Genomic DNA, 14,872 nt, shown 5'->3' with positions numbered 1-14,872 from the left:
ACCGTCCAACGCGTAGTCAGGTTTTTTTTAGGTGCGCAACGACAGTTGTAGAACCTCTGCGCGGGGGGCGTGGTCACGCACAGAGACAGATTTGACGGTTGCAGATGCTATGCGTCAGAAACATAAATTGGCCTTTAGCGAGAGCAGAGATGGAGCTGAGTGGGCAGATAAAAAGTCTAGAGCATGTTGTCAGAGTTGAGCGAGCGGCAGAGCGGTTTTGAGCGAGGATGTGTGAGTTTAAACGATGCAGGTTATTCTAAATGTACGCGCAGATTGGTGCGCCAAAATGAAGCCATAGATGTTGAGAAAAAGAACACAAAATGCAAAGTTTGTCTGAAAACTGTTAGGAATACCCAAAGTAAGACATCCAACCTCCACCACCTAAAGCACAGCCACACTTTTGAGTTCAAAGATCTGCAAAAGGCCCAATTTCCTTTGCACAAAAATGTTTGCTAGAGAGGTAACATTTTTATCCTATTCAATGAAACACTGTTAACTGTTTAAACCTGAATGGGTACAAGACTTTAACATTTAATCAAAATTAATATGTAATGTGATTTATTACCACTTTAGCAAAGCATCTTTAAAATGGAACATTAATCATTTTAGAGTTAATTAAAAATCAGCAGGGTCTGAATAAAGAAAATTGTCATGTTAATCAATGGGAGCTGTTCCTCATCCACCGCTACTCTTCTGCAAGTCTCCGTCCACGTGCGTCTTCTACGTCCGTCACCGTCAGATTACGGAGCTGAGCTATTTTTTGCTCCATTACGGTCCGGCCAGGTCAAGATCCGCTATTGCAATTGCACCAAACAGGAAAACGAACGGCGAAAAGATCCGGTTTGTCAAGTTAAAATATAGTAACGACAGATTAACTACAAATTAGAGCATAACTCTTATATATTCCAAAAAGCTAAAAGCGTTTATTTAAAAGATTGGACGCAAACTATTTGTTCTTCAGCATACCAGGAAGCAGATTTCTAATCTCCATCGAAATATTTATTTTATACCGAGGGGCTTAAAAGTTTAATCAAATCCAGTCAAAAAAAAAAAAAATACAATACAATGTTTCGATGAAGAGATGCTGAGTTTGGAAGCAGAGAACAAACATTGTTCATAAAAAAAGCAGTTTTATATGATCCTAGTTATCCCAGTTTCAAAAATCCACAACAAAAACAAAATATTTGGGCAGGAACTGAACATTTGCTGGATGCTGATGGGGATTTTTTAATATGTCATTAAATGAAGCGATAATTTCCGCATGTTTTGCTCCTATGAATTTAGTAATATAGCGCATGCTCTCCTCGAGCTCTGAGGAAGTCGGAGCGGAGGAAGACGGGAGGAACAGTGGAGGCAGTGGGCTTTGCTTTGAGCAGGAGGCCTGGAGCGCAGCGGAGACAAAGGATGTGGGATTTCGGGGTTACTGATCTGTGTGGGAGAACTGAATACCTTCAAAGAGCCGTTATCAGGGGATAGAAACAAAACAACAGGCTGTGCTTAATCAGCAAACCCAAAAGGACCTGGTTGGTACCAACTCACCTGGGGATCAGAGCCTTGGCTTCTTCAGCTGCTTCTGGACACAGATTGGCCAAACTGGACAGCTCGAACTTATGGAGCTTCTTCTGCAGGAGGAGACTGGAGAGACCGGCAGAAGTGGATCAGAACCTCAGACCTCTGATGGAAAGGAGTGGTTAGCAGGGAGAGAGGCGGTACCTGCGCACGGCGGTGATGGTCTCGCGGTTCTTGAAGCGGCTGAACCGGGCCGTGTAGTTGAGCGTCTTCATGAAGACCTCGGACAGCTCCTGCTCGTCCTCTGCGCTCTCGTTCTGCTGCTTTCGGTGCTCCAGCAGCATGTGGACCTCAGAGTTCAGCAGGGTCTCAGCGTTCTCAAACTCTGCAGAACAAAACAGAACCGTCAGAACCTAGACACACCATCAGAACGTTCCTGGTCTTTGGGTCATCACCGTCAGAGTTCTGAACCGAGCTCAATCTAGCTGGAAACACCAGAACAGAACCAAGACGTTCCTCACCTGTAGGTTTTGGCAGGAGCAGATTTACCATTAGGCAAAACTAGGCAGTTGCCTAAGGCCCCATAACACTTTTTTTTTTTTTTTTTTACAGTGTCCTGTCTGGCAATGTGGCAATAGGAATAATTGTCTTGATGCCAAAAAGTGCAGCAGTGCGGCTATCGCCATAGTGTTCCGCTTGATTAATGCATAGAAATAGCTTTATTATAATTCATGCAGGGAGTATTAAAGATTATATGGACACTGCAATGTAAGTATAACAGGAAAGGAAAAACAGAAAAAAAAGAAAAAAGATGAAAGAAAGAGGAGATAAAAGGGAGACAATGATAAAACATATGCAGTCTGCTTCATCACCTACAAGGAGATGTAAAAAAAGAACAGCACAACTAACTTCTATAGTATAAGAGATAAAATAAAGTAACACCTTCATAGTATTGCTGAAGTATTATTAGTATTTAATATGACATGTATACTGTATTCTGTATTGAAGTGAATCTCTAAGTACCTGAAGCCAAGCACCTGTAGTTGTTTGTGAGAGTGCACTGTGCATGTAAAGTTTACCCAAAGGAAAAATGCTCAATAGTGGTTGTGAAGAGCCGAAGACCCGCCCCTCCTTTCCATTCACCCTAACCCATAAAACTCCTTTTACATGCATGGTTAATGCAGCTATTACTTATTTTTTGTGCACATTTGTTATGTTTTTGTTAAAAATCATTTTGTTAAAACACTATCAGAGTGCTTATAATATTAAGTGTGTCTCAGTGAAAAGAGGGACCTAACACAGGAAGGAGCAATCAGCTAAGTTATAATGGGCTTATCCATCCATCCAATTCAGTCACGCTTATCCCAAACAGGGTTTGTGCTGATACCTATCTCCAGCTGTCTACAGTCGAGAGGCGGGGTACACCCTGGATAGGTCGCCAGTCCATCGCAGGGCAACACAGAGACAAACAGGACAAACAACCATTCACACACACCTAAGGAGAATTTAGAGAAGCCAATTAACCTAACAGTCATTGTAGCAGTCCCTCAGACCAAAGAAGAAACGGAGAGCCTCGACGGGTGGAGTTGTTTTCCATTTAATGGATTCATAATGAGTTCACACCGTGAAAACTAAACAAACAAACACAAAATACATCTGCTTAGATACCTTTCTTTGACACAGAACAAAATAAATATTACATAAAGTGCAAACTTTGTAAATAAATAAAGTCTTAAACCTGTACCTCGCTCCGCTGTCCAAGGGCTGCAAGGTTTTCAGCTGTAGGTCCATAAATCTGCTGCTAACGAGCCTCATCAAGCTGCATTCAGACAAACATGCACCAAGTCCTCATCTCAAAAAAAAAAAAAAAGGTGTTTCTGGACTGTGGGAGGAAGCCGGAGTACCTGGTGAGACCCCATGCATGCTCGAGGAGAACATGCAAACTCCATGCAGAAAGACCCTGCACGGGGAATTGAACCCGAAACCTTCTTGCTGCAAGGCAGCAGTGCTACCCACTGCAGCACTGAGCAGTAGAAATGCAGTAGAATGGGCTTAGAGATCGGAAAACCTTTGATTCCTTTTGTGACAGCATTAAATGTCAGCTGAGTACATGTCCAGTATGGAAAGAAAAGGGACAAAAGAAAACAGGAAAACAACAAGAAAAGTGATAAGAAGAGAGGGACAAAAGGTAGAACAAATAATGTATGTCTACTCTGTTAAAATGTCTGTATCTGTTTTATGTGTTGTCTTCTCAGTCCAGAGGGCCCCATGCCTGTCTTTGCCTGGGCCCCAAATTTCCTAAATCCGCCCCTGGGTTTTGGACCTGCTTTCTGTTCATGTCTGACTCATCTATAGTTCATCTATAGAGGGAATCCGGACAGCTACAGGTATCTGTTACCATGGAGACAGAACAGACTGGGTCAAAGGTCCAGCTTTTTACCAAATGATGGAAACCAGATAGATTAGATAGACTTTGTGGTTATTTAACCAGAACCAGAGCTGCTCTCATCCCAACTGCTTCAATATACAGACATGATAACATAAAACGAGTTAAGCAGAAAGCAAATGCAGCTGTGGGGGTGTTGTGTTGCTCTTTGTTACCTTTAGGAAACAGCAGCTGAGAAGCGTCTTCTTCTACGTCTCCGAGCTGCGGAGGAACCGAACTGCCTCCAGCCGCCATGACAAATCCACAGCCGGAGCAGACTCCCGGTCAGTCCCCAGGAGTTCCGGTGGGTCGTGGAGGGAAGAGCTGCTGAGTCCAGGAACCGGTGACCGAGGAGCTAATCGGACAGGAGAGCAGACATGCGCCGGGCTTTTCACACAAACAGAGAGACATCCGCTACTGTTTCCGCTACCTGTAAATTATACTGCTGCCCCCTGCTGGCTGGATGGTTCACGGCAGTTTACGGGCTGTTTCCCGAACAATACAATGTTTAAAGATGACTGTTTTCTCTAAATATTAAGTCTTTATTATACATATTTTATTCTTTTATTGTTTTTATTTAATTATACAGGATCAGACCGCAGGATGGGATCTCTACCAGGATCGTAACTGTATTCCCTGCCTCCCAGCGCCCCCATGCGGACAGTCATCTGAACAGTCAAATACTACAACACCATGAAATACGTTAACATTAGTCTGTTCACAAGGAGTGACAAAAATCTTCCATCATTTCACGATCTGCCATCCAGATAAATATCCGCTCTGGGTTTGTTTTAAAACACCAGCGTTAACAATGATACTTTGATGTGGGAAAGGCTTTAAATCCCTGTTTAGCTTATTTATCTTAATGTTGGAGCATAATCGTGCTTTTCGTTGCACTACGTAACACTCGATTCGAGCTTTAAGAGTTGGTTAGATTACAAAAAAGACGAAAAGAGGAAAAGGTCTGCGTTGGCCGGGAATCGAACCCGGGTCAACTGCTTGGAAGGCAGCTATGCTAACCACTATACCACCAACGCCCCGATGTCTCTTTCGGGTTCGGCAGTGGATTTTGTCAGAAATTGTTACAGTGTTTTGTTGCGTATGGTTTGGAGGGAATCAGCTCGGTCTTCACCCACGGCTCTAATCGTCCCTGCTGCCTTTTTTTTCATTAAAACGGGTTTATTTATTGCGCCAATGAGAGGTTTGCCTCCTGATCGTTACCTGTTGTGTCCTCTCGGTGGCGCTGTACATCAAATAACCGCAGACTTGTGAAATTCCTCCGCAGGTTTAAAGAGTTTAAAGTTATTTTTTCCCCCTGATTTTTAACAGTACGTTTTCTTTCCTTGTTTCCTTGTAAATAATTTCCTACAGAGTTCTTGGATAGCAACACCGGAAGTGGATTGTTTCTGTTGGATGTGGGGTCCCTTGCTGGCTGTGGGTCCCTGGTGGTTTCCTGACACTATGACATTACATCATGTCCTTCAACTGTCTGTTGATTCTCTACAGGTCTTTGGACCTCTAAGAATTGAATAAGGGATTTTTAAGCATCCTATGGGAAGTTCTGAAGATCACAAGGGCCCTTAAGGGTCTACGTGATCCCAAAGGGTCTGTAAAAACTTTAGAGGTTGGTCGGGCCCCACAGATCTGTGAATGCTTTTAACAGTTTTTGGAGTCCATATGGGTCTGTGGGGCCCCAGAGGGTCTGTGGGTGTATTTGTGGAATTCCATAGCTCTGTAAAACCTTCATTAGCGCCCCTAAAGGTGTGAATGAAAGTCTATGGCACCTCAAAGCAGTGTTTGGGGCCCGAACAGTCAATGAGTCCCGCGATGGTCTTTCTTATCAGTAAACGTGTTATGAGTCCTGATAGTTGGAGCAGGTGTTTGCTCAGTTGGATGCTGACAATCAGAGTGAGATGTCACATCGTTGAAATGTCCAGTTTGACCTGCTGGTCTCTATGACGACCACCAGCCTGTAAACAGACGGCGAGTTTCCATTCAGAGATGAGGAGGAGGAGGAGGTGGTGTCTCTGGGAGCGCTGTGGGAACCTGCCGAGGAGGAGAGAGAGAGAGAGAGAGAGTGTGTCTCTGTGACTTTTACTGTTTCTGTCAGTGTGAGAGTGTTTCTGTGAAAGTCAGGCTCTGTGTGTTTAGTTTCAGTGTGTTGCTCAGTGTGTGTTCAGGGGTTTCTCCCTGTTTGTGTAGATCGACAGATGAATGAACAGAAGCGTAATTAAATTGTCATCCTTCAGCTTGCTCTGAAAGTCCGTCTCCTCCTCCTCCTCCTCTCTGTGTGATGCGCTGAAGGAGGTCCCCTGGGGGCCTGAGGCATGGTAAGGCCACTGTGCGGACGCTCCTACCTTCAACCAGAGGTCGAATCTCAACCGTTTCTCTTCGCCTCAGTTGGGAAAGGTTTACAGATTAAATAAAAAAAATGCAGTTTGACCCAAACCCTTCGGTTCAAACAACAGACCCTAAATGACCAGAACCAAAACCACTGGGAGGACTCAGACACTGAGCCCAAACCAGTATGATCATCTTCCTCCTCATGATGATGTCACCATGAGCCGCTGCGGAGAAGCAGAGCAGCTCATTAACATGCAGCTTCTGCTGAGCTCTGCAGGGAGACTGAAGGTGACCAGCTGTCCTTCACTGATAAACAACAACAATAAATAATAATAACAACAGCAATAACAGTTAGAATAACAATGATGATGATGATGACGGTGAGGAGAGAGCGGAGCAGCTAATGAGTCTGCTTTGAACAGCTCATTAGTTTCTCCAGATTAATTATGACAATAAAACATCATCAGTCAGCAGAGCTTGAGCTGCAGGGATCAATAATCTGAGCAAACAACCAATCAGAAAGCAGGAGGAGCAGAGGGACGCTGAATTTAAACCGTGACCGGGTCAAAAACTCACAGCGACCTGTTCGGCCCTCCCAGATCACACAGAACCGTCTTTAGCTTCAGCAGGGAAGACTTAATCAGCCTTGGACTGTTTTGAAGGTATTTTGGCCCTCTTTTTGTTTTTTGTTAATGAGCACAAAAAGGTTTGAAGCACCAGACTTTGACTAGGCCATTCCAGAACCTTCGATCTTACTTTTTTGATTCACATTTGCCTTAGACTTAGAAACACGTTATTGTCATTCTTTATACACAGACTGTATCCAAAACGAAATTTCGATACATACAGCTTTTTCACAGTGAATGAGCAGCTTAGCAGTGAAATGAACATTTCCATTTAAAAGCAGCAGTGATCAAAATGTAAACACTGTAGGAGATTTGTTGATGCCAACAGGCCCACATCATCAGTCTTCTTCCACCGTGCTTTGAGCTGCTATGAGGCGTTTGCACAGATATGCTGGGTTTTGATTTCTCTGAACATTGTTCCAGACATATTATTCCAATTCAGATCCACAACCAAATTTCTGCTTCCGTATTGTTTTAGAGAGAAAAAGACATATCCTTCATCCTACCAAAAAAAAAAACATGTCTTCAGATGCCTGAGCTCTGGCTCTGGGCTAAATCCACCAGAGGTGTCAAGTGTACCTAAGTATACTTTTTAGGTATCTATATTTTACTCCATTACTTGTTTTCTTTCCTACTTCTGACTTCTGCTCATTACATTTTCACACAAGTATCTGTACTTTCTATTCCTTACAGTTGTAAAAATAAACATTACTCGTTATTCTTGGCTTTAGTTTAATGTTTATAAATATTTATTTCACGTCATGTGCGTCATACAATGCAGATCATTGGCTCCATCCACATCAAGTGAAAACTAGTGTGATTGGATGAGTCATATAACGCAAACACTCATTGGTTAGCTAAAGGAAATCATCAGAAGCAAGCAGGTGTTCTTCAACCTGTAAATGTGAATTATCTATGCCATGCTACAATGTTGGATTCAGAAAAAGATGTTGAAATGTCTGAAAGGTCGGACACAGGCGAGAGCGAATCTGGTCGAAAAATTGAGCTTTCAATTCCTTGGTGGCATCTGGCTGTTTTTTTTAAAAGGTCACTTTATACTTTTATACTTTCAGTATTTTTTGGAGCAAATACTTTTTCACTTTTACTTGAGTAAAGAGGTCAAGTTGATACTTCAACTTTTACCAGAGTGTTTTTAAACTGCAGTATCTGTACTTCTACTTAAGTAAAAAAAAGTGTGAACTTTTGACAGCACTGAAATCCACAGCACATTCATCTCAGGCCTTATATGTTAGCAACCATTGCATAGCTTTGGACCTCAGATAGTTCAGATGTGGCCTTAAAACAAGTTCCAGATGACTGATGAGCAGCAGTAGCTTGCCTAAAAGTCACTGCTTCCATCTTGGCATTGAGTTCATTCAAACAGAAAAAAAAGGAATAGGCTCATCAGGGAGGCCAGCTCTGTCTGGAACTAGAGGTGATGGGTGACTGAAGGACTCTGGCCTAAATACCATCAATGTGTCTCCCAACCTGCATGAAGTAGTTGTAGAACTAAAAGGCTCCTTCAGTGAGAGACTGCTGCACTCAAGCTGCACAAAGGAGCGTTACCACAGATCCTTCCTCCCTGCAGCTGTTAAGACTTTACAACATTACTACCTCCAGAAAACTTGGTGGTTATTTCAATTTTCCTTATAGATGCATGGCTGCACAGCAAAGTTTGCCGTGATTCTGTTATTGTCAAGTAGGGTGGAGGTTTGACAGGACCCAAATGCAGAGACTGGAGCTGAGGTGTTTTTTTGCCAGATTAAATTAACCAAAAAGTGTAAAGGAAGCAAAAATCCAAAAACATAAGTCCACAAAATCCCCCCAAAATACTGAAAATCAGGAATATCTACAACAAGGGGGCGATGAAATGACAACAAACCAGCAACAGTGACTGAGCAGGAGGTGCTTATATGGGAGAGAGAAACAGAGACCAGGCTAATCAGCAGGGAGCAGGTGTGAAAAGAGGAGTCTAGAAAGGAGCAGGGGAAAAGGAGACCAACACAAGAGGGCAAACAAGAAATACCTCAAAATAGGAATTAAACCAATAAAACTAGAAAAAGAAAAGCAGAAAACTCAAACAGAACCAAAACTTTGACAGTTATTTCTCCGTTATTCTTTTTGATTTTATTTCTGGTGTTTCTCGTGTTTTCATAAATTAATTTCTATTCTATAACAAACACTTTTGTTTTTATACAGGTCCTCACACTGATTTTGCCTTGTTAATTAGTGTTGGTGTTCTTATCTAAACCAGACCGTAGGACTAAAGCTCCAAACCAACCAGAATCTGTTTTTATATCGGATTTTGAAACTTCTATTATTCTTTTCAGTCCAAATTAATTGTAGACTGATTTTCCTGAGCTATCTCTATAGTTATGCTGCTATAGGCTTGGACTACTGGAGGACATAGGGACCCCTTTTTCATCATTCTGCTTCATTCTATCTCTATTCTCCTATTCTGCAGAATCTGTTAGTTTAATCTCTAACGTTCTGCTCTCTCTGCTTTTCTCATAGTAGCTTCATATGGTCTGTTCCTGTTTGGCTGTAACGTCATCCTGGAGAAAAATATCAGCTGTGCTGCTGCCATCAACACCTTTGTTTATAGATGTTGGAGATCTGCCTGTTTTTCCAGTGTAGTCCTGTTTCTCTGACTGTGACTGGCTGGATCTGCTCTCTTCATCCTCTGACATGGGAGTTGGCTCAGAGCTCGTCTGCCTGGCTGTGTGTTTCCTGGACAGGGACGCCTTTACAGCTGCTTTTTGTATCTCTGCTTCTGTCTCCTTGAACCCCAGTCAGCCTCGGCAGATGGCCGCTCAAACTGAGCCTGGTTTTGCTGGAGGTTTCTTCCTGTTAAAGGGAGTTTTTCCTCTCCACTGTCACTACAAGCATGCTTAGTGTAAGGGATTGCATTTGAGTCAATGAGTCGATGCAATCAACTGGTTTTCCTTAGATAGAAAACTTTGAATCAATTTGACTGGATGATCTGGTTGAACTGTAAAATGCCTTGAGATGTCATGTGTTGTGAATTGGCGCTATTCAAATAAACTGAACTGAATTGAAATTTAGAAAAAATGTATTTGAAGTAGAGTGTTTCAAAGGAAATAAATAAATAAAACCTGCAGATTTATTGATTATCAAAGGTTGGGATCTTTTCCTCTGTGGAGCTCTGCTCTCTGTTTTCAAGCAGCCTGTTTTTACAGATGTCCCAAACATCTGGACCAAAAAAAAAACACCTCAGGGTGACCCTACAGTACCTGGGCCCCTGAAGGCTCCGGGGGGCCTGGGAGTCTTTGCACAGAGTCTTGTTTGTCTTCCCGAGAGGAGCCGGTTCCTCTTTTCTGGAAAGGTTCGGATGGGTTCGGCGCATAAACGGTTAAAATGTCCCGGAGTAAACGGACACCGCGCACACACCTGACCCCGCCCATCCGGACAACCCCGCTCACAGCAGCGAACACACTCCGTGAACTTCCATCAGTTGCTCCCTGAGCGGCAGCGGAGCGGCGCGAGTTGTTAACGGGACGGAGGAAGCAGGGACCGCGGCAGATGACACCATGAAGCTCCCTCTGCTCCTCATGATGATGCTGATAAAGGTCAGTGAGAAGTTCTGGGTCCGGATCGGAATCAGCGTTTGATTGGATCAGCTGATTGGGTTTTCTGACATGGGAGGTTCTAGACAGGGGCCAACAGGGGCCAGTGCCCCTGTAGATCATGTCCTGGCCCCTGTTATGGTCCCTTTACTGAAGACATACTACTCAAAGAAATTATATTAATCTACTGATAGGTCATTTTGGATCTATTTCATTTGATTTTACTAATTATTTGAAAACAATAAGGTGATAGCTTCAGTGGTATTGAGATAGGATCCCAGTTTTCATCTGCTAAATGTTTTTTTTAAACAAATAAAAAAAAAATTCTTCAAAATTTTCCGGTTGATTTTTTATTTTTTTTCTGGAGTTCTAATTCAGATTTTATAGAAAACAGTAATTTTATCCTAAATTAGTTTTAAAAAAATAAGCAAAATTCCTAAATTATGAATGTATATTGACATAATAAGAAATAGAATTTTAGTTAAATCTAAGTGAATAGAAATTTCCCTTCATGCAGCGATATTAATATTTTTGAATCCTTGCCCTGTTTTTTCATTTCATGCTTTTCTGTTCCCCCATCAAAACAAGCGAACCGCCACTGATTTCTGACCTCCGGGTGTCTGCAGACAAACAGACCATTGGATGTGTGTGATTAAGTCAGGGGCCCCTGAGCTTCATGAGGGGGCCCCTCAGCTCAGCAGTGTTTTTGAACTTGAGAGTCCCGGTTTTTCTCTTTGTGGACTTCAGTGTCTGCAGGTTTTTGTTTTGCTCTGGTCGTCCTGCTGGTTCTGACTCAGTTCTCCCTGTTTTGTGAGTCTGCATGGATCTGAATCAATCAGAACCAAGAGCAGCAAAGCTTAAAGCAGGCTGCAGGTCTGCAGTTGCATGAAGGTGAGTCAGAGCAGCACCAGGTGGGTTTCACCTGGACTGGTCGGTCCACCTGTAAGGCTGCCAGAAGTTCTTCTGGTTTCCAGTCTGAGCTTTTCTAAATTCTTTACAAACTGAATGCTGGATCCAAACAGAGGTCCGGTTGGATGAAGCAGCTGCAGCTCAGTTTGTTCCAATTTTCCTCACATCTCTCAGAGGATCTAAAACTGAAACATGTGATGGATGTTAGTTCTTTCAGTTTTATTGAAACCCTGATCCAGTCTGATTATCAGAACCTCGGGTCCAAAATCCTGCAGGAGCTGCTCGGCCTGCTGGGAGGAACAGGGAGGCACAGGTTAAAGCTGCAGCCCAGATGCAGTTTTTTTTCTTCCTGTTTCTCCAGGCAGAGAGGAGGTGAATGTGTTTTGTCTCTTGGACCGGACTCCTGGTATTTAGCAGGAGGTGGGGTTAGATCAGATGGCTCGGGTTTGCAATAGGAGCCCAGTTAAGTCTGCACAGTGAGCCTGTTTGTTCAGAAACTTCTGATTTTCACTCCAGATTGTTTTATCTCTCCCACCAGGGGGCGCTGCTCTGGGTGATGACCAAAGCTGTGTTCTGGTCCAGTTTGGGCCAAAACATGTTTCAGAACAGAAGAGGCTCTGAGCCCAGTTCACATGTGGGTGGCAGATATTTGGGAGGAGGGGGAGCATGAAAGGAAAGTTTTTACATCTGTGCAGAATGAAAGTAACCTACTGCCTTTGTTTAAACACCGAGTTCTGATAAAAATAAAACCCCGCAGTGAGTTATGATCCTAAACTAATGTCTAGAACCAGAGCTGCACCATATAGATATATAAATTATACCAAATTCTGCTAAATCACTTTATCCACTTATATGGCCATGAGAGCCTGGGCAGCAAGAAAGGTTACAATTGAAGACAGAAGTTTTACTGTGTGTGAAGAAATTTAGAAGCTTTTTACTTTTCTCACTGTCAGACACAAAATCTGAATCTGTTTTATGTCCTAAAGAGTTATAGATATTAGTCTATATTTTCTAAATGACAGAATAATGACAGCAGGTATCATTTTTTAATTACAAACAAAGCAAATATTTATAAACAAAAATTACACTTTTATTAGTGAGAATTAGAAATTATGAGTATGAATCACAAACAAATCACAAATTTAAAAGCACAAATCATAAATGTGTGCGTGAATCACAAATATATATGAGTACAAATCATAAATTTACTAGAGTTAATCACACTTTTATGAATCCGAATCAGATATTTATAAGTGTGAACCACAAACAAATCACACATTTCTGTGTAAAAATTACTGATATATGAGAACTAATCAAAAATTTCAATTTCAAATCACAAATTTGTATTAATCCCAATTTTTAAGAGGAAAAATCACAAATGAATGAGTAACAATAATTGATGTACAAGCACAAATAAAAAAAAGTACAAGTATAGAGTACAAATGTATACTTCATATTACCCCATACCTTGGCCTATTCCCCTTAGAACAGCGGTCCCCAACCTCTTTTGCACCAAGGACCGCTATATGTCAGACAATATTTTCACGGTCCGGCTGGGGGGGTGGTAATACGATCAAGTAAAATGACTGGCATAAAATCAAATACAAACAGCAAAACAATAAAACAACAAGCTGGTCCCGTCTAGGCGTAATCGGAGACAATGACACACGAAGTGTGCTCATGATGTCCAGTCTGCTCCTTAGCTTTGTTCTGGTCGCTGTAACCGCAGAAAATCCCGCTTCACAAAGATAGAATGTTATAGATAGGATGAGTCTTGAACTGAATTAATCTGTGTCAAGAGGCACAGATGCACCGACTGATGTAATTGGGAGAGAATACCTCATTTTTTTATATTTTTCAAAATAAAACATCACTCCGACTCTGATCTTCGATATATATCTATATATATATAGATATATATATATATATACACTTTATATATACTTTTTTCTGTGCGGCTCGGTACCAAATGGCAGACGAACCGGTACCGGTCCGCGGCCCGGTGGTTGGGGACCGCTGCCTTAGAAGAACTGGTGTGACCAACTTGAAGGTCATCTCACTCTCAGATGCCTTTTCAACTTTCCTGTTTTAACAGGACTGAGATCAGTTTTGAGATGACCATTGTAAAACAGTGAAATGTTCTTCCTTCCTTCCTTCCTTCCTTCCTTCCGGAAGGAAGGAAGGAAGGAAGGAAGGTTCTTTCAGTAGCATCACCTGGTGGACACTGGAGGAAATGCATGCCTGTTCCTCAGAGAGCTAATTAAATATTGGTGTTTTATTTACAGACCTGTGGCAGCAGAACAATGACAGAGACGTTCTCTGACAGAGGAGCCAGAATCAGACGCTACGCCATCAACCCACTGGGAAACAAGTGGGGTCATCACAACATCACATACAGGTAGATCAGCAACAGATACATCTGAGCAGGACACTGATAATTGCTTTCTGAGCTCAGCAGACACAGATAATGGTGTTAGAGGCTGTTAACTGGTCCATGTTTTGATCTGTTAAGGTGTGTTGGATAGTACTGAGATATCAGGTGACAAGCTGTTGTCAATGTGCATGTTGACAAGGAATGCATCTAGTTTGGTGGTGTGTGACACTTTGGCGTAGCAGAAAATCTGTGAGCCTCTGAGAATGAGGCAGATCTCTAAATCAGCAGGAGATGCCCATTGAGCCGCTGTCTTTCCATCAATCCAGGATCATCAAGTTCCCCAACACTCTGAACAAGGAGGACACCCGGAAGGCCATCAGCATCGCCTTCACAAAGTGGAGCGATGTGTCTCCGCTGACCTTCACTGAGGTTACAGAAGGCAACGCCACTGCTGACATCACCATCGGTATGATGTCACAGAGCAATAATAAAAAACAGTTGTCAGGAAATAAATGAAAATGTTATTTTTATTATTTTGCTACTTCTTTGCTGATTTTTAAACCTTAACTTTTGCTCAGATCAGAAGTTAAACACCCCAGACCTCCTCTGATACTATAAAGCTGAATGGTGTGAATGTTGTTAGATAAAACATTCTCTGAACATATCAAAATGTCCTTTGGCCGTTAGGTTTCTACACCTTTAACCACACCGATTGCTGGTGGTCTCCTCTTCACCCCTGCTTTGATGGCCTGAATGGAGAGTTGGCACACGCCTTCCTGCCGCCACGAGGAGAGATCCATTTTGACAACCATGAGTTCTGGATCCTTGGGAAGTCCAGGTTCAGCTGGAAACAAGGTTGTATCTCAGCACTGGCAAAACTAAAGTGATAGATTTCCAAGTAATACAAAAAGCAGATTGTTGCACAATTTGCTAAGTAAAAGGCTGGTTATCCTCCCTGCAGCAGTGTGTCGCAGTGAGCCTGTCGCAGATATTTTTGATTATATAATATCAATATATTATATAATACTGAAGCGTGGTCTGCGCTGTTATTCCACGCCACAACGCAAGAGGGACAATCAGGAACTAGCTGTGGGTCTAG

General features: G+C 42.4%; 2 protein-coding genes and 1 non-coding gene across 3 annotated transcripts in view; 1 reads left to right on the top strand and 2 right to left on the bottom strand.

The window, feature by feature from the left end:
- The window catches only part of polr2d (polymerase (RNA) II (DNA directed) polypeptide D), a 6,522-nt gene extending 2,174 nt beyond the window's left edge, over nt 1-4,348 (bottom strand). The window contains exons 1-3 of the mRNA XM_015402120.1: nt 4,111-4,348; nt 1,714-1,894; nt 1,540-1,635 (exon numbers count right to left, since the gene is read on the bottom strand). Of these exons, the coding sequence (XP_015257606.1) occupies nt 1,540-1,635; nt 1,714-1,894; nt 4,111-4,189 (356 nt within the window). The 5' untranslated portion in view covers nt 4,190-4,348. The remainder of the gene's footprint in view (nt 1-1,539; nt 1,636-1,713; nt 1,895-4,110) is intronic.
- A 551-nt stretch (nt 4,349-4,899) lies between these two features.
- trnag-ucc lies at nt 4,900-4,971 on the bottom strand. The gene has a single exon. It is a non-coding gene; the product is annotated as a tRNA-Gly (tRNA).
- Nucleotides 4,972-10,334: 5,363 nt separating this feature from the next.
- Nucleotides 10,335-14,872, top strand: part of LOC107102706 (matrix metalloproteinase-23-like) — an 11,381-nt gene continuing 6,843 nt past the window's right edge. The window contains exons 1-4 of the mRNA XM_015402112.1: nt 10,335-10,493; nt 13,685-13,797; nt 14,100-14,239; nt 14,461-14,628. Of these exons, the coding sequence (XP_015257598.1) occupies nt 10,455-10,493; nt 13,685-13,797; nt 14,100-14,239; nt 14,461-14,628 (460 nt within the window). The 5' untranslated portion in view covers nt 10,335-10,454. The remainder of the gene's footprint in view (nt 10,494-13,684; nt 13,798-14,099; nt 14,240-14,460; nt 14,629-14,872) is intronic.

This window comes from Cyprinodon variegatus, unplaced genomic scaffold (assembly GCF_000732505.1).
Source record: "Cyprinodon variegatus isolate N-32 unplaced genomic scaffold, C_variegatus-1.0 Scaffold1301, whole genome shotgun sequence".
Lineage (NCBI taxonomy): Eukaryota > Metazoa > Chordata > Actinopteri > Cyprinodontiformes > Cyprinodontidae > Cyprinodon > Cyprinodon variegatus.
Note: the sequence above shows the minus strand (reverse complement) of the source record. Positions and strands in the feature narration are given on the sequence as shown.